Genomic DNA, 21,120 nt, shown 5'->3' with positions numbered 1-21,120 from the left:
CATTCTGAGGAGGACAGGCACACCCCACCCTACCGCCCCCTTCCCAGGAGCTTGGTGTCTCTTGCTGTGAAAGGTCAAGTCCGTCCCAGTCCTGCCAAGCCCATGGCCCCGGCTTCTCAGAGCCGCCTGGAAGGCGGCGGCGCAGGCGCTCCCCTGCTCCGGCTGCCGGTTATTTTTAACCTAGTCGGTTTCCTTTGATGTGCCGGCCCTCCTTCCAGGGTGGCCAGGCCTTCTGTCCCCAGCACTGTCCAAGTGGAGGCAAAGCCCAAGCCACCTCCCATGCCTGGCATCCCGGATCCCCAAACGGCCCCTCCGCAGGGTGTGTCCAAGACGCCTGGTGGGCGGGGTTGGGGGGGTGGGCTCCGAGGGTCCGGGCGCGGACGGGGCTTCACTTGCAGACATAGCGCTCCACGGTGCGCTCGCAGCGGCGGCACGTGACGTAGCAGCACCAGTGGTACTTGCAGTGGCAGCGCTCGACCACGCGGTCCGTGTAAGGGTTGTAGCCTCGGCCGCAGCACATGAGGTCACAGCTGTCACTGCCGTGGGATGTCTTGTTGCACTGCCTGGGGCGGGGGCGGGGAAGAGCACGGGGTGGTCAGAGTGCCACAGACCCCAGCCTCCCGCTAATTTCTGCTACTCTTGGAAGGTGTTTTGGTCCCCAGGGGAATCATAACTAATCCCTTCCCCAGAGGGTACTTCTCATTTTCCCCTAGATTTCTAATAGGCACGCATCAGAATGACGGGACTGTTTTGTTTTCTTGGAGGTGTTTTGTTTTCTGATCCTTCTACTTCTAAATACTGCAAGGAGCCTCAAACCGCTCTAATGATCCTGTCTTCATATCTGATCTTGAATTATATTGCAACAAATGTAAAGATCGTGTTTACATGGACAATCCCAAGATAATTCTGGAATAGACACGGATGTGAGGCAGAGTGACTAGGCAGCAGGCTGTTCGCTGAGAGCGAGCCTCTGTCAACCATCGGCCCCTCTGTGCCAGGTGCTTCCCTCCAGTATTTTATCTTCCAGGATCCTTGGGTCAGTGGAATTATGCCCATTGTACAGATGGTAATGGACTCGGCTAAGGGCAGAGGAGTCTGTGGGCAAGCAGTGCTTGCCCAGAGTTACACGGTGTGAGCATGGGGTCTGGGAGAGCTCGGGAGGACTTCCTGGAGGAGGGTCATATGGGCCGTGTCATGTAAGACATGCAGCAATCTAAGACGGAGAAGAGGGTAAGAGTTTTGGGGGGGGGCAAAGAAAACAAACAGCTTGGGCAAAGGGAAAGGACCTGACCTAATCTAAGAGGCAAGAACAGATGGAAGGGTTAGGGCTGGAAGTGCAGAGGCTGGAGAAAGAGAGGCCAAGATCTGGGCTGGGAGGAGGCCATGGGCTGGGAAGGAGGGGGCACAGGGAAGGAGAGTCAGGAGGTGACAGTGGCCTGCAGGTAGGGGCTGCCAGCAGTTCCAGGCGGAAAGGAACGGCAGGAAGAACACATGCCCCAGAGGCAGACAGACCTGGGTTCAAATCCCAGCACTGCCACTTACTGGCTGTGTGACTCAAGGCAAGCCACATAACAAAGCTGACTCTGCTTAGTCACTGAACACCATTCATGCCCCTCAGCCGTATCCTGGAGGTCTCTGGACAATTCCTCCAGGAAAGGGTGGTAGGAAGAGGAAAGAGTTTCATTTTTATTTCTAGATCCCTGACATGCCATGTTTGGAACCTGCCCTCCAACCCCAGAACCAGACAAGGTCTGTAGTAGGGCCCAAGAAAGGGAGCTGGGGAGAGTGGGACTTAGAGCAAGATCCAGGAGCCTAGGGCAGTGCAGGGGCCGCCGAAAGGAACATGACTAGAGGGCCGGGGTACTGGAATGCTGACTGCTGCTGAGGCCTCCCTTCACCAAGCTGGATGTGAGGGAGTGCAGGGCACTGTCCCCAGCTAGGGGGCCAGCCTCTAGAGAGCAGCCACCCAGGCACACTCTCCTTACAGTTAATGAAGCTCATTTACCTCCAATCCCTTGTACTCCCGAATCCCCTCAACTAGCAGAGCTCATGTTCCCCCCTCCTCCAGGAAGCTTTCCTTGATGTCCAGGCTGGCTCAGAGCACCTCAGGACTCCCCTCCTCCTTGGGCTTTCCTCTGTCACAATCCAACCACTTATCTCTCCCCCCTCTCTATGCCTGCCAGAGCCTCACGTAATAAATAGATGGGAAAGTGTCTATCGTTGCAAGCTACTGAGACTTTACAGTTGTTAACTGCTGAAAAAGCTGACCCATAGAGATGTCTGCAGAATCCCATCTTCAGAGGAATGGCTGAGAGCTGAGCCTGGCAGGAAATCTGGTGGCAAGTCGGGGGAGGCATTCAGAGAAAGCAAGGGAGGCAGCCGGTGCTGTGGGATGGGGTGCCCGCGTCAGTGGTTTGGAGGCAAGCAGAGTGCGGGCCCCTGGGACAGCAGAGGCCTGGCAGCCTAGGGGATGGGGAGGGGAGAGCACCATTAATGAGCCCTTCCCATGGGACTGACATGGCCCTCGGAAGTGTAGCTGGTGCCTGCCGGCAGCCCTTCCACATTGCACAGAAAATGAGGCCGAGCCTCAGAGAAGTGAAGGGATTTGCTCAAGGTCCCGCAGCGAGCACACTGCGGCGCCGGGGTGGGAACGGTACTTTCCTCACACACGCGCACACACACACACATCCCCCCCATGGACCCAGGGAGACCCTCTGTGGGCTCTAGGCTCTCCCCACCCTCTCTGGGTTCTAGAATCCTTCTGCCCCCACCCCCTCCTCATCACACCCAGCCTGGCTGTCTCAGACCAGACTTGCGCTCCTTCCGTCTCCCTGGCCCAACCTGGTTCCATCTTCACTCTGCCCGACCCCCCTCAATCTGGCCTCCAGATGGGAGCCAGGGCCTCCTTGCAGAGCCTGCTGCCCTGGCCTGTGAAGATGGAGCCCCCCCCCCACGCCAGCCCCCCTCTCCTGGAGACAGGAACATGGGCTGCGGAGGAAGCAAATGCTGGCCAGGCACCAACTATGTGCCAGACACGTTCTCAGACACCCTCACTCTGGTTCAATATTCTTTTAACCCCGCAGAACACTAGTTTTGTGGAATGCTATTAGGAGCTCCCTAATAAAAGAGTTCCACAGCCAAACACCTTTGGGAAACGTTGGCTTAGGCAGATCCTTTACTGTGGGATTCCTCCGAGCCTTTCAAATGTCCTCGTGCTTTGCAGATCGCCAAAGAGAATTTCCCGATCGTATCTGATGGCAGGACTGTTCCTAGGAGAACGTCTCGGGACTAACTCCCCCCCAGAACCATCTCTGGGAAACATGGCTGCCCTGATTCCTCATCAGCCATGCCCGGCACACAATAGGTCACCCCTGCCTGGTTCTTTCTTTCCCCTGTCCTGAGCCGGCTTCAGCAGGGGTGATGGGGCCAGCTGTGGGGACCTCAGCCCTGCTTTTAAGCTGGGGACCAAGGGCAGAGAGAGCTGAGGCCCAGGAGGTGGGTGCGTGCCTATCAGGGGATACAGGAGCATGGTCTGCCCATAAGCCAGACCTCCTGCTCTTGCTGCCCTTCCAGAAAGCAGCTCCCCAGGTTCTGTGTCCAGCTCTGTGAAGAACTCCTGCGTGCCTGTGGGCTGGCTGCTGCCCCCTTGTGCCTCAGGTCCTTCTCTATCCAGGATGTCCGGGCAAGGTACACAATGGCCCCTCCCAGGAGCTCCGCTGGGGGGGAACTTGGACCACGGCACCTCTGCTCAGCACTTCTGGGGCCACCTCCCTCAACCAGGCAGGGACTCCATCCCCCAGATGTCAGCTGAAGTGAGACTCTGGGCTGGCCTTGAGCTGGGGCAGGGCCTGTTGGCAGAGCTGACGCCCTCCCGCCAAGGTGGCAGCGGGACCTTACCTGTCTTGCGTCCCATGGGAGCCCACCTTCTCGTTCTTCATGCAGAAGTCGGGTGAGCTCTGCAGATAGACAAGCTCCGAGTCCTTCACAGGCCTGATATCCAGGTCCTTGGGCACCAGGTGCTTGCGGGTGCCCATTGGTCGGTGCACGACCTTGGTGGCCGACAGGTAGCGGGTCTTGAGGTCAGCGGCCACATCCCGGAGCTCCTGCAGCCCCTTCCAGCAGGTGCGGATGGAGCAGGAGCCAGACACCCCGTGGCACTTACACTTCATTTCCAGAGAGGCACGCAGAGCCTGCAGACAGGGGACGGCGTCGGGCTGGGCGGCCAGGGCCCCCTCCCTGGCCTGCCCGGGGACCCTGCTGCCTACCCCCTACTCCCCCACATGTTGGGTGCTCTCAGGGAATCATCGCCTACTCTGGGCCTCAAGAGAGCGAGCTTTTGGCTCTAAAGCTGGGGAGTGTTATAGGTTCTAAGCTCCTTCTCCAGCCTGGGCGGTGGCTAGGAGGGACAGGAAAGAAGGAGTGGTATTTGCAAAGATGACTGATGCCAAGTGCCCGTGCACTTAATATGGCTTTGTCATCAACAGTCCTTCACCAGAGGTAGCCTTCCTTTCCCCATTTTCAAATGGGGAAGCAAGGGCTCCGAGAGGCCAAGTCTCAACCTCAAGTTTGCACAGTTAGAAAATCCTGGAGCTGGGATCTGAACTCAGGTCTGAGGGCAATTCCAAAAGCCATGGCTTTCAACTGTTCCATGCTTTTCTCTTGCACAAAACGAGCTCACTGAATGTTTGCTGGGAGAAAGGGGAGAAAGAGAAGGGGAGGAATGAGGATGTGGGGGGTGGAGAGGCGGGAGGTAAGTGCATGGGAGCGCATTCCCTCGCCTGGCTGGCCCTTCCCCTCCACCACTGGGTGACCCCCAGCAAGCCCCTCCACTGGTCAGCAGCTCCGCCCTACTCTGTGCAGGGCAGGCTCGAAACTGCTATCCGCAGAACCGCCACAGGGATTCCACGAGAGGACGCGAATGAAACAGTTTTGCAAACTCTAAAAGTCAAATTAACCCCGGTCTGAAAATCAGTCTAATGACTGTGGTGGAGCTGGGAGGCCTGGGCTCCGGGGCTTAGGGACACTCTAGCCCCGGCTTCTGAAATGACTCTGTCCCATCATCTTCCTCGGGCCTCAGTTTCCCCAGGTGTACCTGAGGGGCATGAGTTAAGACAGATGTCTCCTGTAGGCTGTTCAGTTTTGCATCTTAACCCTTGCTTCTCTGCACACAGGGCTGGGATCCCTCTGCCCAGGCCAGCCCTCCTGCCTCCCCTCTGTGGAGCTACAAGGCTTACGGGTCCCCTGGGTCTACCCCTGCATTAGAAAGATGGGGAAACTGGGGCACAGAGAGGGCAGAGACTTGCCCAAAATTGTTCGGTGAGTTAGTGCAGGAGCTGGTAAGGTCCCAGGGCTCCTCTCCTTCACCGGTGCCAGGAAGTGGGGAATGAGGGAGTCCACTGGGTCTAGAATCAGAATTGGCTCAGCAAAGCCTGCGAGGAGCACAGGAATGAGATGAACCTGCTTGAAGGGCACATTCAACCTCCCAAGGGCATCAGGTACTCTTGAATCATCGAGGACAGGTAACTACGTTTAGCTCCCCAGCTCACATGGGTGGGAAGGGCCCTGACCCTCCTGACACCGCCATGGGCCTCTGTTTGCTATTTTGTTTAACTCTCATGAGCCCTGTGGCCACTGGGGAGGGGACTGGGTCCTTTTGCAGATGGCCCCAGGGAGGCCAGGTCCTTGGCATCAGGGCCCCAGGGACAGCCCCAGTGAGGCTAAGGAGCCCGTCTGGACTGCATGGTGTGGGGATGGCTGTGCCCCCGGCAGCATTAGGCTCAGGCCTGGCCGTGGGTAGGAGTGAGGCTGGGCTCTTGGGCTGGGGGCGGGATTCCCAAGGATGGGGGCAGGCCGGCAGGATTGGGAGACAGGGTCCTGAGTCCCTGGCCAGACACTGCTACAGTCTCCACTAGTGTCTCATGGCCTAAGTTTCCCCAACTGTCCAGATATGGCTTGGACATCCTAGAATCCTTCCAGGAGAGAGACCAGTGAGAGAGTGAGGGGAGGATGTGGAAACCTCTGGGCTTGGAGTCCCACAGACCTGGGCTCCATCGCACCCTGCGTCCTTGGCTAAGCCACCTAGGCTCTCTCTGCCTCCCTTGCTGCCTCTGTACGATGGGCCTGCTGAGGCCGCAGGCAACCATGGGATGCCACATGCACCTGACGTGCCTCCTCCAGGCCCCCCGCTGGTAAGGGAGACGGCAGGGCCTCCTCACTGGGGGGTGGGTTTTGTGGACTATAGGACAGCCACCATAGGGCCTGGTGCTCACATTGGTATGAAGGGTTTCTTTTTTTAAATTTTCTAAAAATTAAAAGGTCCATTCATTTACTTACGCATTCACCCCAACCTTCTGCGGAATGAGGTGAGGAATCAAGGAGATACTGAGAGTAACACATGTTGGGGGCCCACTGCGCTCTGGAGTTGGGTGGGAGTCCCCGGTAGGGCCAAGGGGACCACCCCATAGGCTAAGGCTCTCACCCCACAGTCCTCCCCACGCCTCCTCCCACACCCAGCCGAGGCCCAAGTCCCCCATGGGAGGATCCTCAGGAATACGGCCAAGGGGGACTAGAGAGCAGCAAGCCCGTCCGTTTTACAGATGGAAAGAACCGAGGCCAGAGAGGAAGTGACTTGCCCAACGTCCCGCAGCTAGTTTAGTGTCAGAGCGAAGGTGGGAACTCGCAGCTCTGGACTCCTAGCTCAGTGCTCCTTCTGCTCCACCCAACATTTTCAATTCAAATCCTGGTGGACCCACTAGAGGAGGAGGAGCCTGACAAGCATGCCCCAAGCATCTGGAAAGGGGAGAGCAGGACAGGGTGGGGAGGAGGCTGGGAGCACATTGGTGTGGGTGGATTGGGGCCCGTTCCCCCCCCCCCGCCACCCCTGCCATCAGGGCGCACTGGTGGCCCTTTCCTTGCCAACTGGCACAAGCACAACCATCTGGGGTGGGTGGGGTGGGTGGTTACCTGTCTCCCCACTTCACTGTTGTGTAGACGCATCAGTTTATTGGCTTGGGATCCTGTTTTTTTCACCTTCATAGGAGCATCGGAAAACTTGGCCCCCATGAGGAGCCCGTAGCTGAGGTTGTCCGCACATCCTCCCCAGCGGTTCCCGGGCCCGGGTGGCTCACCTGGGACGGGGCCGCAGGAGCAGCCGGGCAGGTCGCCGGAGGTGCAGGCCCGGGCGATGGCGTGGCTGATGGCGGCCGCCGACAGCGCATACACGAAGGCTGACTCCCGGGTCCCTGGGGGGAGGTGCTGAGTCAGCTGGGGCTGGTGACCCCAGGGACAGGACCCCACCCAGGCCTAAGGGCCCCGTCCTGAGCCCCTGCCTGCCTCGGTGGGGCTGGCAGGGGACAGGGGCTACAACCAGGTGGACGACACTAGGGACATGAACCTGTCGTTTGCCCATTCTCCCACACATACATCAGCTGACTTGGACACTTGCTCGCAAATGCCCCCCGCAGGCCCACAAAGCCCAATGGGCACCCTTGCTTCCACACACTCACGATTCTGGATCGTCCCCCGTTTCCCTGCACTCACTGTTAGGGGCTACTCCTCAAAGGACTCATGCCTCAAAGGGCAGATGAGTGTGCAAAGAGGTTGAAATGTGTTCCCCAAAAAGAGAAGGCCAAGTTTTGACCCCTGGTACCTGTGAACATGACCTCATTTAGAACCAGGGTCTTGGCAGGTGTGATGGAACTAAGATGTGGTCGTCCTGGACCAGGGTGGGCCCAACTCCAATGACTACTTCCTTATGGGAAGGGGGAATCATGGATACAGAGACCCATGGCGGGGGAAACCCCACACGACAGAAGCAGGGATCAAGGCAAAGCTTCGACAAGCTAAGGAACACCGAGGCTGCTGGCAACCACCAAAAGTTAGAAGAGGCAAGGAAGGATCCTTCCCAGGGTCATCGGTGGGGAGCACAGCCCTGCCGGCTCCTTGATTTCAGACTTCCAGCCTCCAGAACTCTGCACAATACAGCTTTGGTGTTAGAATTCCTGTTCGTGGGACTTGGTCACAGCAGCCTCGGGAAACCAATCCGGACGGAGCCCAATGTGCCTCTGTTGGAGGGTGTTCTCGCCTTAGGTCCACGCAAGTCACCTCCCCTTCTCAAGCCTCAGTTTGCCTAACTGTAGAGTGGGAATGATAACACCCACCTCACAGGCTTGCTCTAGAGTTCAAATCTTTGGGAAGGAAGGAAGCTTTGTCAAGTGCTCCACAAACCTTAACTGTTACCGTGTGGGGGAGAGATTAGATCCTCTGGGGCCCTTCTGCCAATCAATACCCTCCCCCTCCAAAATCTACCCCAGAAGGCACCTGCTCTTGAAAGTGGAGCCCCTACCTCTCATTGAGCATTTCACAGCATCGGCAGTCCCTTCTGTCTAGAAGGACCCGTGCACACCTGTCTGCTGAGGGTGGGCTGTCCTGTCCTCCTGGGCCACATCCACCCTTTCCTTGCACATTCGGGTACACACGCATTTGTACTAGCCCTACACTGTTATGTCCACTCCCTGTGTATTCCTATTCATCAATTCATGCCTGGATACCCATATCTGTGATTAAATTCAGCCACCCATCCATCCACACCTGTATTCTTCTCCGCACCCCCATCCACCCCCCAACCTAGGCACCCATCCACCCACCGCAGAGAAATCAACATCCATCCATCCACCCACGAGTTCACCCACCTACCCACACACATACCTGTATGCCCGAATTCATCCATCCCCGCCTGCACGCATGCCACAAGCCCCGGCAGCCCACGCTGGCTCCCTACCTCTCTCCAGGTCAAGCAGGTAGTTGGGGGCAAGCTCGATGGAAGAGCAGTTCCAGCGCATGTCGGCGAATGCCCTGCGGCAGGCCTTCATGACCTCACGGGCGGCATGCACGACGGTGTGCATGAGCTCCAGGTTGCTGCGGCAGAGCTGCACCTGTGCAGACACCAGCCCCTCCAGCTGCTTGCAGTGCTGCGTCTGGTTCAACGCCAGGGCCGCCGGGGTCTTGGACAGCGCCCTGCATGCCGCCGGAGGACAACAACCCGCGGGAGGAAAGAGAGAGTGTCATGACAGGCCACCTGCCCTATGGTCCCAGCTTTCCCTCAATGCGGTTGGGGGCCTTTGCTGGAAGGAGCTGGGAAACCAAGACACAAAGACCCTCCCACTCCCACTCCCTGTGACCTTGGGCACAACACCATCCCTCTCTGGGTCAGGCCTTCATTCATAATGCAGGATCATGACCTCCTCCCTACCTAGGCTTTGCTATCATTATCCTAACAATAAACCGTTTTATGGGTCACAGAGCACTCACACCCGCTTCCTTGTTTAATTCCTGCGAATTATGACTCCTTGTTCAACATTCAGTCCCCGCCAAGCCCCTGTATGTGCCGGGCCCCCGCGCTGCGTGCTAAATGATTACAGTCCCACCATAATCCTTACCATTAACTGAGCATTTACTAGATGCACAGGAGGAGCTAGGAGCTTACCATACATCCCTCTGTTTAATTATTAAAGTCATTTATTGGGCTGTAAAATCCCACACACATGAAAGGAATTTATTAAAGGATTAAAGAGCCACTCAATTTTGTGATAGATTACACTTAGCCATGAACTTGCTGTGTGCCCCTAGATAAATCACTGTACTCTTCTGGGCTTAGGTGTCTGTACCTGCAAACTCTATTTCCCAGAATGGGTTCCAGTGAGACATTGTGGAAAAAGGGATCCAGGCATAAGTGCATTTGGGGAACCTGATACACTCTGTCCCTCTTTGGAGAGTAACTGATGCACATTTACATTTTAAAAGCCCTGAGAAGTCCCACAGCAAAGCAACGGGCTGGGTTTTGTTTAACTCTGGAGGCAGTTTAGCACAAAGGCCTTTGTCTGAGAAACGCTGACCTCATCCAGGCTTTGGGAAAGGCTGGCCTGGGGGTCGCTATGAACCCAGATGACATTACAGGACCGGGGAGCTTTCCTGATCCCGGCTCTAGGTACTGGGACTGCAAAGCTGCAGGAGCAGGGGTCCATCCTGGATGCACATTTCTCCTCTGAGGCACCTCCTCTAAGTGCACGCTACAGGGAACCCAATAGCCTTAAAGGGTTCTGCACAGACTAATCCCCTGCCCCAGAGCCAGCTGGCCCTCAGCAAGCCAGCAGAGACTCGGGAGGAAGTGGGGCTGGGGGCGGGGGGATGCTGATCTGCAGCCACAGTGCTGGGGGGCTCTCCCTGCTTGCTGTGAGCACCGCAGTCTACCAGGGTCAGGGCTGAGACCTACTGAGGCCAAGATCCCAGAACACCACCCTCCCACCCTCCCTAGGGACCCAGGACCCTGCCTAGGGAGGTAGTACCGTGTGAAAGAACAGTACAGGGAGGGGCAGACTCCAGGGTCTGTCATTCTCCCTTGTGACCTTGAGCAAGTCACTTGGCCTCCTCTCCTAGGCCAGCAACCTCTCAGCATTACCAGGGGGGAGTAACTCAATGCGGCTCCTGTGCTCTGCCTATAGCTGACACACCCACTCGGCACTCAGGGAGGGAGGTCCCTGAACTGGTGGTCTTTTCCTACCAGCCAAGGTCTGCCTCAAACCTGGGCCCCCTCTCCAGCATCCTGACCTTAACATCTGGACACACCAGACTCCTGGCTCCCCTGAAGGGGGACTGCCCTACCACCTTGTCTTTGCCCAGGAGTACCTTTCCCCTTGCTCCTGTACCTAAATGAACAAATGAACTTGATCTACTTGTGGAAGAAATATTTACTAAGCACCAACTCCTCCTGAACTCATTTGGTAACGAACACAACACAGATCCTTTCCCCAAGGAGCCCCGAGTCTAACGGCTACACAGAACCCATCCACAGTTATAACCCAGATGACCCAGATGTTCCAGCTCATGGGCTGGCCCAGGAAAGAGCCCAACCTAGGGCACAGCTGTGTGACATGGGTAAGCTACCCAACCTCTCTGGGCCTCATGGTCCTCATCTGTTATAAGAAAATGGCAATTTCCACTTCAAAAGGTCAAGGCAAGACTTCAATAAGATAATGCATATAAAACATCTGGCACACTCACACATGGGATTGCCTCTGCTTATTGCTGGGTGAATGCGGGACCAGAGGGAGTCAGAGACCTGGATTCTAGCTCCAGCTCTGCCTTCTGTGTGCTGTTCACCTTGGGCAAATTGCTGAGCCTCTCTGAGCAACATCTACAAAATGGGAACTCCGAGAGGCCTTAGAGGGGCTGAGTGGGGTAAGAGGAGCTACGTTAGGTTCTAATAAGTCAGTTTCCCTCTGCCTCTCACTCTCCACCACATGCCCCACCCATGCTACCACTCCAAAGTAGAGAAAGCAGAGCCAAGACAAGTGGGCCCGGTCTGGTGTCTGCAGTCGGGCTGGCCTGGCCCAGCCTCAGATCGATCATGGCTATCTTAGGCTGTTTCTCCTCACTGCTACCCCTGGCCTGTCCCTACCCTCCAAACCATGAGCAGGGAAATGTCTGGTAGCTTTGGATGCAGAGCTAAGTTAGGCATGGTTTCATGACCTACACTGAGCCAGCCAATCCTCCCCAGCCCTCTGAGCCCCGGAGGCCTGTCTAGGCCAGGACCGCTCAGGGAACCTCTTGTCTGGATTCCTGCAGCCTAGACTGGAGGAGCTGTGACCACACAGAGCCAGATGCTATCCCCTCAGCCTGTTTCCTGGTCGGTACAGCCCCCCACCTGCACCCAGCTACCACCACCCAAGTACGTGGACACACTACCCCATGAAGGCACAGCATTCCCCAGCTGACAGAGCCTCTCGCGTCACGCCCTATCCCATGGTCACAGAGGGGTCAGGCTGAGAGATGACTAAGCCCTGCCCTTTGTACAGAGGACGACACAAAGGTGCTCCACGGCCCAGATGCCCCGTCTCCTCCCGATGCCATCCTCCCGCAGACCTGGCATCTCCTTCCTGGGTCCCCCTCTGCTGGGCTGGGGGCTGCCGACACTCAGCCTGTCCTGAGTCTGCTCTGTTCTTCATCCTGGCCCAACTTTCTTCCTTCCCCTCCGTGCCAGTTTTCTGTTTCACAATGGGAAGGGTGATAGGAGATATTTGAGAAAATGCCCCGCACAGCATGGGGAGCACGCAGTGGACACTGGAGCAGAAAGGCAGCCTTCTGAGTCCTGGCAACCTGGGCTCCTGCTCCAGCCCAGAAGTCGAAGGCCCAGGCTTTCCCTGGGGAGCTCAGCACAGCCAGTTCCTGAGTGCCATGTGCTTTGGCTCCAAAGTGGGGCGGGGTTCTCTGTGCTTCTGGTGCCTGGGGACCTGGGCCACTCTGGGTATCTGTCTGTCCCACTCTAGAGTCACCCAGCCTTCGCCTCCCCAGCCAGCGGTGAGAAGAGGTACTAGGAGGGAAACCCCAGTGAGGAGTCCCCCAGATGAGGCCCAGACCGCCAAGGAGGGCAGAGGACAGACAGGAAGCATCCTGGAGAGCCTTGGTGGGCGAGGAGGGGGAGAGTGGGGCTTACGGAGCGGCCAGCCGCAGCACGCAGGCGGGGAGATCTGGAGGCAGGAGGCAGCGGATTCCACTCCAGAGGAGGGCCATGCGGTCATCTGGTAATTAGTGGTAATGACCATTTCTAACTAAGTCCCCCTTGGGGAGGTAATCAAGGATTAGGGCGGGAGGCAGGGGAGTTAGCCGTCTGGACATCTCCTCCGGCTTACCTCACGGCAGCAGACCCCTAATTGAAAACATTTTGGTTTATCAGGGGCTGGGGACATGCGGGAGAGGGTGGAAGAAAGGACACAAGGGAACAGAGTTCACAAGCAGGGTCCGTGCCAAGGATGCGTGCTGGTGGCCAAGGTCTCTTTCATCTGGGAGTCGAGGGTTCTCCTGGGAGTGGCTTGGGGACAGAGGCTGGGGTTTCAGCTCCAGCTCAGTCGGTCATCCAACATGTGACCTCAGGCAAGTCACTGGCCCTTGCTGGGCCTCAATGTCCCCATCTCATTGTACAAGTGGGAACACCAAGGCCAAGGAAGGGCAAGGCTTGCCCAGATGTGTACATAGCCAATTGGGCAGAGCCAAGCCAGAACCCAAGCTTCCCAGATTCCAGGCTACGGCTCTTTCACTCCCATTTTAGAGATGAGAAAGCTGAGACTCAGAGAGGCAGAAACCACTGATTTGCCCGAGGCATGGCTCATGGCTAATGGACTGGCAAAGCTCAGGCTGAGACCCAGATTCCCAACAGGTGAGCATTCTGGGCCATCGAGCCACATCTGGTTTCAATTTTGGTGTCAATTGCCCTTTTCACCTTCAGGTCCCTTTCCAAAGCCCAGGGCAGCAGGACCACGGGGACAACCCCGGGTTGATGAGTCTCCTAGGCAAGCCCCCAGCCTCCTGGGCCCACTGTTTCATGGTTCCCTGCCACCACAAAGTCACAGAGCCAGACCCCCTAATTCCACATCCTGCCTCTGCTGCCTACTAACTGTGACACCCTGGGAGTTAGAGGCTCCTTGTCCCTCCATTTCCTGTTCTATTCAAATGGGGTGACAGCAGAACCCCCACCCATGGTGGCTGGGAGATTCAAATGAAACAATATACATAAAGTGCTCAGAACAGGGGCACCTGGGTGGCTCAGTCAGTCAAGCCTCTGCCTTGGGCTCAGGTCATGATCCCAGGGTCCTGGGCTCCAGCCCCACTTCTGGCTCCCTGCTCAGCGGGAAGCCTGCTTCTCCCTCTTCTCCTCCCCTCTCCATTTCTGCTCTCTCTCTCAAATAAAATCTTAAAAAAAAAAAAAAGTGCTCAGAACAGAGCTTGGCATGTAACAAAGACACACACACACACACACACACACACACACACACACACACAGAGTTTGTTATGCTTAAACTCCACTCCAGTCTCCCCTTATATCTTCAGCTCCAGCAAGGGTTTAACCACTATCACAGGGCTTGGGTGAATAGAGCCCATCTGCCTGGGTTCTGATCCCACAGCCACCATTAACTAGCTGCGTGATCTTGGATAAGTAACTGAACCTCTCTGTTCTTTAGTTTCCTCATTTGTAAAACGCTAGTGATAAGAATATCTCAGACCTGATGAGAGTCTTATCAAATTTAAGCAACTAAAGCTTTTGGAAGGAGTCTGGGGATTTATGAGGGAGCTCCTACCATTTCTGGCTTCTCTCTTTCCCCACGATGCACTGGCCTGCCTCTCTACTTGCGTCCCTGCTCTTGCTCCTGCCGAGATGCCTGCTTTGCATTCCATCCTTGGCCATCGAAATCCTACCTACCCTTTGAAGCCCAGACCAAGACACCTTCCTTAGATGGGATTCTAACTGCCCCTCCTCTGGGCTCCCACACTCCCTCTCCTAGCACACAGCCCAAAGTCCACTTCACATCTGGACACGTCCATCTAGCCCAAGCACAGGAGCCACTGTAAGGCAGACACTGAGTTGTGTTCATCTTTGCAGCAGCCCAGGCAAGGCAGTGCGGACGGCATGGATGCTGGACTTAGCTAGCCATCTATTCCAGGCCCTCCTGGGCCACGTGCCACAGGGGGGCTCGTGCAAGCCACGGGCTTGTCAGAGCCTCAGCTCTCCCACTGGCACGGGAATGGTAGTGGCATCCCCCACAGCGTTCTAGGAGGAGCAAGGCTCTTTCTTGGCCTCTGACGCTCCTTGTGCTTTCTGGCAAATCATTCCCCCTGCTGGGGACCTCAGTTGCCTTATCTGCACAATGGTGTGGTGGGTGAGGAGGGCTCGGATGCTCTGATCAGAGGTTCCCACCAGCTGGCACAGTGCCAGGCACCAGCAGGAGAAGGTGGCTGACGTTTCACAAAACTAATCAGAAGCAGCTGAGAAAAGCCACTGAACCCAGGCTTCTCCTTGCAGACAAGAAATAAAAGAAAGAAGATGGGGTTCCCCCTCCTGAATCACCAATTAATCGATAACTCAGCCCCCGGGAGGGGAGGGCCAGTGACCTCAGGACTGTTTGCTGGCGGCCCAGCCACAATTGCCCTGTCCTGCAGCTAATCCACGAACCTTCCTCATAGCCCCTCCCCAGCCCCCATAATCTGTCCCTGCCTGTCTTATCTGTGTGGCCCCCACCCCACCCCGACTCCAGACCTGTCCTGTCCTGGGCGTCCCCACCACTCAGAATAGAGTCCCTTCACCCAAAGTGCCCTCCTCCCCACTGGGCCCACCCACCAAAGTCCCAGAGACTCCTCAGGCCCAACCTAGGGCACCACTGCTCACAGATCACCCCAGGGTCCCAAGTATGTGCCTCCCACCAGGTAGTCTCCCCTCCCGGGGCGCCCACACCACTGCCCTGGTCACTCCTAAGGCACTTGGAGTTATTTACGGCTTGGGCTTATCTCTTCCAGCCCAGAGGCAGCTCCTCCAGGAAGGGGCTGGGTTTTACTCCTCTCCCCCCTCCACAGCCTGGCCCACAGCCTTGTCCAGAGCAGGCACTCCCTTCTGCTAGATGGAAGAGAGACTCCATCTCCCACCTACCGGTCCATTAATAATTTCTATCCAAAGGAACACCCATCACATGTGCACAGCATCTGACAGTTTACCAAGTTCTTTCATGAGCCGCTTCTCATCTGATCAGAGTTAGCTAGAGACTCCTTCCCTCCTTCGACAGAGGACACTGAGGCTCCCAAAGGTTGAGCAACCCTTCCTCCAAGGTCACCCAGGTGGAAGGGGTCAGGACTGTTTGAGATCTTCTACTAGGGTCAGGAGACTGACAGGAAACATGATACTGAGCAGGCCGGGGTGCAGAGCAGCACAGAGCCTGTCCATTGGGCCAGTGGACCACACTGTCTTTTCCCATCTGTCCCTGTTGAGGTCTTGTGGAATGCTAAGCCGCACAGGACCAGGCAGTTCTGTCGTTCCCCATGCCCTGTCTCGCTCTTTCTTCCCAACTCTCGGGGAGGTAAGGACAATACTTTACAGAGTAGTAAAAGGAGGCTTAAAAAGAGTGACTTGTCCACAAGCCCAAGCCAACTTCTGCTCCCAGGTCTGGGCACGCTCACCCGATCCCCACCGGGGGCCCCTCCACATTAGCCGCTGCCCCCAACCTCCTGTCCCACACCCGATGTCCCCACTTACAGCCACTTGATGCCGTAGCATACGCCGGTCTGGAGTGCCAGGGCGAAGAGGAGCGCCTCGCAGACCCGCGGCCGCGCCCTCATGGTGGCGCGGCACGCGCGCTCCGGGGTCGAACCCTTGAGGAGCTGCACCGAAGTCCCGCAGCGCGCACTGCCACCGCCGCTCGTCCTACGCGCACGTCGCCTGCAGTCGGGGAGAGCGAAAGCGGCGGGTTAAGGCGACGCGCAGGGCGGGGGCCGCGAGGGGGGGGGGCGTTTTATTCAAATTACAAAGGAGGGGTCGGCCCGGGAGGCCGAGCGCGCGGCGGGCGTCGCCTCCCGCCCCGCACTGCCTGGGACGCTGCAGGCGTCTGGCTCAAATTAGGTGTCGCCGGAGCGCGGCCGAGGGCGTGTCCACCTAGCGCGGCCCCAGGCTGGGACCAGCGCGCAGGGAAAGGGGGACTGGACCAGAGAGGGAGAGGGTCGGTCAGTGACAGAGGCAGAGGGAGCAGCCGGGCACAGACATACCTCGTGAGGGACGGAAACGGGAGGAGGAAGGGGGTCAGGGCCGAGGCCGGGCGTGCGCTAGGGCAGATGGCGGGCCCAGAATACGCGTTATCTCCAAAATATTAGCCACTAGTTCGTAGGGAGGGCCTTGGCAATTCTCCTTCCCAGCTGGGCCTCGGTTTACCTCCTCTGTAAACTAGGGACACAGCTGTGATTCCAACTGGGATTCAGACACAATTCGCCTTTTATAAAGGAAGTTCATGATCGCATTTGCTCCTCCCAGCAACCCTGTGAGATAGGTACCATCGCTGTCCCCATCTCACAATGAGAAATCTGAGGCCCGGAGATGCGGAACGGCGTTGTTTATCCAGTGAACGGCAGGTCCATGCCCCGTGTTCTACTCCTAGGTGTCCTGTTAGTTCGCTGATGGTCAGACCAGGAAATGGGAATTTGCTCCGGGCATCAGTGAAGGTGACGATGAGAAATGAGATGCCAAAGGTCTTTGTACAGTGGTCCGGAGTCTGCAAGTCCCCGTCTAGCGCCCCGCGCCCCGCCTACTTTGAAGGGTCGGGTGGTGCCCAGGCGGGAGCCAAGGCGAGACAGCCCAGCCAATGCTTAGCCTACTCACGGAGCCGGCGCGATGCCGCCTCAGGCCGCCAGGGGGCATCCTGGGGCCGCGGAGCAACCTTTACCCAGCCCTACCGCAGGTCGCAGGGCCGCTTCTCGGGCTTTTTTTTTTTTTTTTTTCTTCAACACCTTTTTTTTTTTTTTTTTTTTTTCCATTTTTGGTCTCCCCTCTCTTCATTCTCACCTCGTTAACTCCCTTCCCAGCTTCTCCCAAATTTACCAACACTTGGCGTTCTCGCGGAGACAAATACAACTCTGAAGCCCCTCTCCCCTGGGGAGGAGCAGAGACAAAGAAAGGGATTCCTTTCTAAAGGGCTCGGGGAGTTGCAGGAGGGCGCTTGAGAGGAACGGGGAGCGTTCTCATCTGGCTGTGTGAGTTTGGGTGAGCCCTCCACCTCCCCTAGGCTGTTTCCCCTTGTATGAAACAAGGGACTGGACTCGACCGCACATCTCCCGAAGTCTTCTAAGCCTCACAGGAGCCTGCGGGTCTTTGAGCTCCCCTCTCTGCCTGAGTTTCCACTGTTACGAATACCTGTGTAGTGTGTGCGTGTACGTGTGTGCCTCAAGCACACACACAGATATGAAATAGCACTGTTTTCTTAAAGCTTGCGGTACAACCCAGAAGGCAGGGATGAAACCCTGAATTACGTTTCTTTTTCCTCCTTCCCAGTCTCCTGGTAGGGGCCTAACACCAAGCCGCTCACTACAGACTTATGGAGTCCAAGGCTAGGGGTCTCAGAGGGGTTCTCAGTGTTAACTGAGCCCCCTCCTCCCGCCCAGCCTGCATCCAAACCTTTTGTCTTACGGCCCTGAAAGTTTGCCACACTCCTGCGGAAGAGAAGTATATCGGCTGGATATGGGGGGAGAGGAGAGGATCAAAACTCCAGTCACTCTTTTCGCCCCCACCTTGTCCCTAAACGTGGGCTCCCCTCCACACCCTCCCCCCCCCCCCGCCAGGCGCCCTGCATTCCTGAGTGAGGAGGAGGAAGGAACTGCACGCGGACAGAGGAGAGTTCGGATGCACAGCGGGGGGTTCATGTCCAGCCCTACTCGCCCAGGGAGAGGAGGGGCCGCCCTGGTCACAGCAAACGGGGACCCAGGCCTACGGACACTCCAGGCCTTTCCTGAGAGGCCCGGTGGTCTCGGGCTTCTCACTCCACCAGTCCTGCACGTCGCTGGGAGACATCGCTGGCCTGGCCTTCTGAGTCCTGACGGATTATTCCTGTCCCGTGTAAGTGCGTCCAGGACAGCGTCGCCGGCTGCTGGGTCACCCTCAGCCCGCGCGCGGCGGGTCAGGACGCACTTGCTTCCCCTAGCCCCCGGCCCGCCAGGGGGCGCTACGCCGGGGTTCGAGGTGGGATCCGCAGCGGCCTTCTGCGCGGTGGGACTTTGGGCAAGTCCCCTCCTCTTCCTGGGCCCAGGTGTCCCCGTCTGAGGATGAGATGAGGCGTAGAGTAACTGCCCTCTCCGCGCTGGTCGTTGTATAAGACATCCACTTGCCGCGGTCAGCCGCGAACGGCTCGACCCCTTGTTTCAGGCTCAGCGCGGAAGCTCCCTTGGGGCCAGGCGCGTAGCGGGCCAGCGTCAAAGCGCAGCGTCTTTGGGAGAGACAAGCTGTCCCTGCCTCCTCCCCGCTGGGGTTAAGGCCTAAGCTACTCCGTTGCAGCTGGCGACAGAAGTGACCTCCTGGGCTGTGCACCGTGAGCTCAGTAGTCGCAACCCGCTCCAACAGGTGGTTATAAGGCTTGGGCTCTGGAAGTCCTTGGAAACGCCGCCGCTAAGGCGGCCGCCCCTCTAAGTCGAGCCGGTGGGGCCACGCGGAGCCTCCCCTACCCGAATGAGCTCTCACTGGGCCGGGAGCGGGCGCGGCGCTCGGGGCCGAGTGTCCACGCCGCGGGTAAAGTCGGCGGGGGCCGGGCCTGAAGCCTCGGGCTGCGCAGCTGGAAGAGCCGACCCTGCTAGCCGGTGACGCTGAGCGACCGCTTCAAGGTTACCTGCGACGCGAAGCTAGGCCGGGCCCACAACCCGGCTTTGACCCCAGCGGGGAGTCTTGCGAAATCTGTCTGCTCTGCTTCGAAAGACGCGCCCGGTTACCCGCAAGACGGGTTATTTTAGAAGAGGGAAGGGTGGGGTGGGAGGACCCGGGATACGTCCTGCCACCCCTCTGGAGCCGGACCCTGAGAGCCTAAGGACCCTCAGGGTCACAGAGACACCTCACCACCACGAGGTGGGAGGTGTGGGGCTCGTGCGCGAACTCAGCCAGATGTTCATGGCGGCTCCAGATGTGCCTCCGTCCCGGGACAGGGCTCTCCTCCTCCCCACCCCACCCCCAGTCTGGAGCTCAGGTCCATAAACAGTCCCAGTTCTCCCCTTCCCCCGCCGCCTCGGGGAGTCAGTCTCAAAGCGAAGCTTCCGCCCCCAACAACCCCCCCCCACCCCAATTTGGTAGGAGCTGCAGTAGTTCTCTGCCTTTGGCCACCTTCTCCCGCCCCGCCATACACACCCTCTTGCCCAGCCGCACGATCCAAGTCCCCCACCCCCGGGATGGCTCGGGCATGACCTCATTCTCGGGCCGAGTGGGAGGGAGAGGGGTCGAATCGGGGGAACGGGGCCGGGAAGGCTGGCAGCGACCTGCACAATCGGCACAAGCAACCTCCAGCATACAGACCGGGAAGGCCCGCGCCCCCTAGGCACCCCACGGCTGCGCTCTCCAGGAGACTCCTCGGAGAATCGCAGAGGAGAGGTGTGGAGGAGGACTTGATGTGCTTACCCGCGAGTCTGTGCCCTACGGGGTCGTGCTGTCCCCCTCGGACTCGGACGCCCCCGCCCCAGCAGGTCCCCGCTAAGCACCAGCGCGCTGCGGGCGGCCGCGGCTCACCTCCTGGGGCGCTCGGCAGGCGCGCCCTGAGTGCCCCGCTGCCCGGGCCGGCCGGGGAGCGGCTAGCGCGGCCCCCAGCGGCCCCGAACGCTCTCCGGGCTGGGCAGGCGGCTACGGCGCCCTCTTCACGCGGCAGCCGCAGAAGGATGCCCGGGATCCCCGCGAACCGCGGCCGGCTCGGGCTCCGCGAGGACTGCCGGCAGCGCGGACTCAGGCTGCACAGGACTGCGTTGGGCTCTCGGGGCCTGCGCTCGCCCGCTCGCCTGAGCTCTCCTCCTCGCGCCGCACGGTCTCCGGAGCTGGCTGCCCGAACAGCTTTATAAGGCGCGGGCAGTCGCTTTGATCCGCCCACGTCAGCGCGCCGAAACCCCACCGGGTGGCTCCGGCCGCGCGCGGGGGGCGGGGGCGGGATCCCCGAGGACGCCACCGACCCGCAGCGCGGGCAGCACAGAGGACTTCGCACCCTGATGGGTTACAAAGGGGGACTTATTAGCCGTAGCTGGTGTTTAATAAACGCGCCTGCTGCCGGCGTGCTGCGGCCCTGCGGTGCGTGGGGCCCCGGGAGGGCAGGTTTCTAGAGCTCGAAGCCAGCCGAGCGAGGAACCTCAGCCCGTCTGATTTGACAGAGGAGGAAGCCAAGGCTCCCAGGGAAGTCCCGCTTGGGTCTCAGCCTGGAACCCGGCTGGTATCACGAGGTGTTTGTCTTGCAGCTTGGTTACTTGACACGTCTGGGGTCCCGAGGACTGCATTGGCGTCCCAGGACGTCCTTCGAGGGGTCACCTCTCTAGACCTCTGCTTCTAGTTCTGGAAAAGGGATCCGCCATCCCGAGCTTTGTGCGGAAAAGAGGAGCGCGAATGCGCTGCCCTGTGAAGTGTGCTGTAAACCCGAAGCCCAAGAAGGCAGGCGATCCAGCCTCTGGGGTGACTGTCGGGGAAGTTTTCTGTACACCTTGCCTCCTGTTCCCGGGGGTGGGGACTGGCTACCGGCGGAGAACTGGGTTTTAGAAACTAGTTGGGACTACAGAAGTGCGTCCTACCCTGCATGGAGCAGGCCTGGG

At 58.3% G+C, this 21,120-nt stretch overlaps 1 protein-coding gene across 2 annotated transcripts; it reads right to left on the bottom strand.

Moving 5' to 3' along the window:
• Window positions 1-379: 379 nt before the first annotated feature.
• WNT11 (Wnt family member 11) lies at window positions 380-20,265 on the bottom strand. 2 transcript variants are annotated; one of them, XM_032853033.1, is made up of 6 exons: window positions 20,063-20,265; window positions 16,073-16,255; window positions 8,780-9,015; window positions 6,964-7,241; window positions 3,898-4,190; window positions 380-563 (listed from the first exon to the last, which is right to left on the bottom strand). In XM_032853033.1, the coding sequence occupies exons 2-6, from the start codon at window positions 16,153-16,155 to the stop codon at window positions 389-391; spliced, it is 1,065 nt and encodes a 354-aa protein (XP_032708924.1). In that variant the 5' UTR covers window positions 16,156-16,255; window positions 20,063-20,265; the 3' UTR covers window positions 380-388. The 2 variants fall into 2 exon arrangements, with proteins under 2 accessions (XP_032708924.1, XP_032708923.1); XM_032853032.1 differs by lacking the exon at window positions 20,063-20,265 and adding an exon at window positions 16,742-16,971 and having other exon boundaries at window positions 389-563.
• Between the last annotated feature and the right edge of the window lie 855 nt (window positions 20,266-21,120).

Source organism: Lontra canadensis, unplaced genomic scaffold (genome assembly GCF_010015895.1).
Source record: "Lontra canadensis isolate GAN:19392208 unplaced genomic scaffold, GSC_riverotter_1.0 scaffold7, whole genome shotgun sequence".
In the NCBI taxonomy this organism is placed as follows: Eukaryota; Metazoa; Chordata; class Mammalia; order Carnivora; family Mustelidae; genus Lontra; species Lontra canadensis.
This window is presented reverse-complemented; position numbering and strand designations above follow the sequence as displayed.

What these genes read in the sequence shown, in the direction of transcription:
- WNT11 (XM_032853033.1), bottom strand. Translation starts at nt 16,155, where the DNA reads ATGAGGGCGCGGCCGCGGGTCTGCGAGGCGCTCCTCTTCGCCCTGGCA. An exon ending in TGCTACGGCATCAAGTGGCT is followed by an intron (nt 9,016 to 16,072) that starts GTAAGTGGGGAC and finishes GGCGGCATGCAG; the next exon opens with GGCGCTGTCCAAGACCCCGG. An exon ending in CCTGCTTGACCTGGAGAGAG is followed by an intron (nt 7,242 to 8,779) that starts GTAGGGAGCCAG and finishes ACCTCCCCCCAG; the next exon opens with GGACCCGGGAGTCAGCCTTC.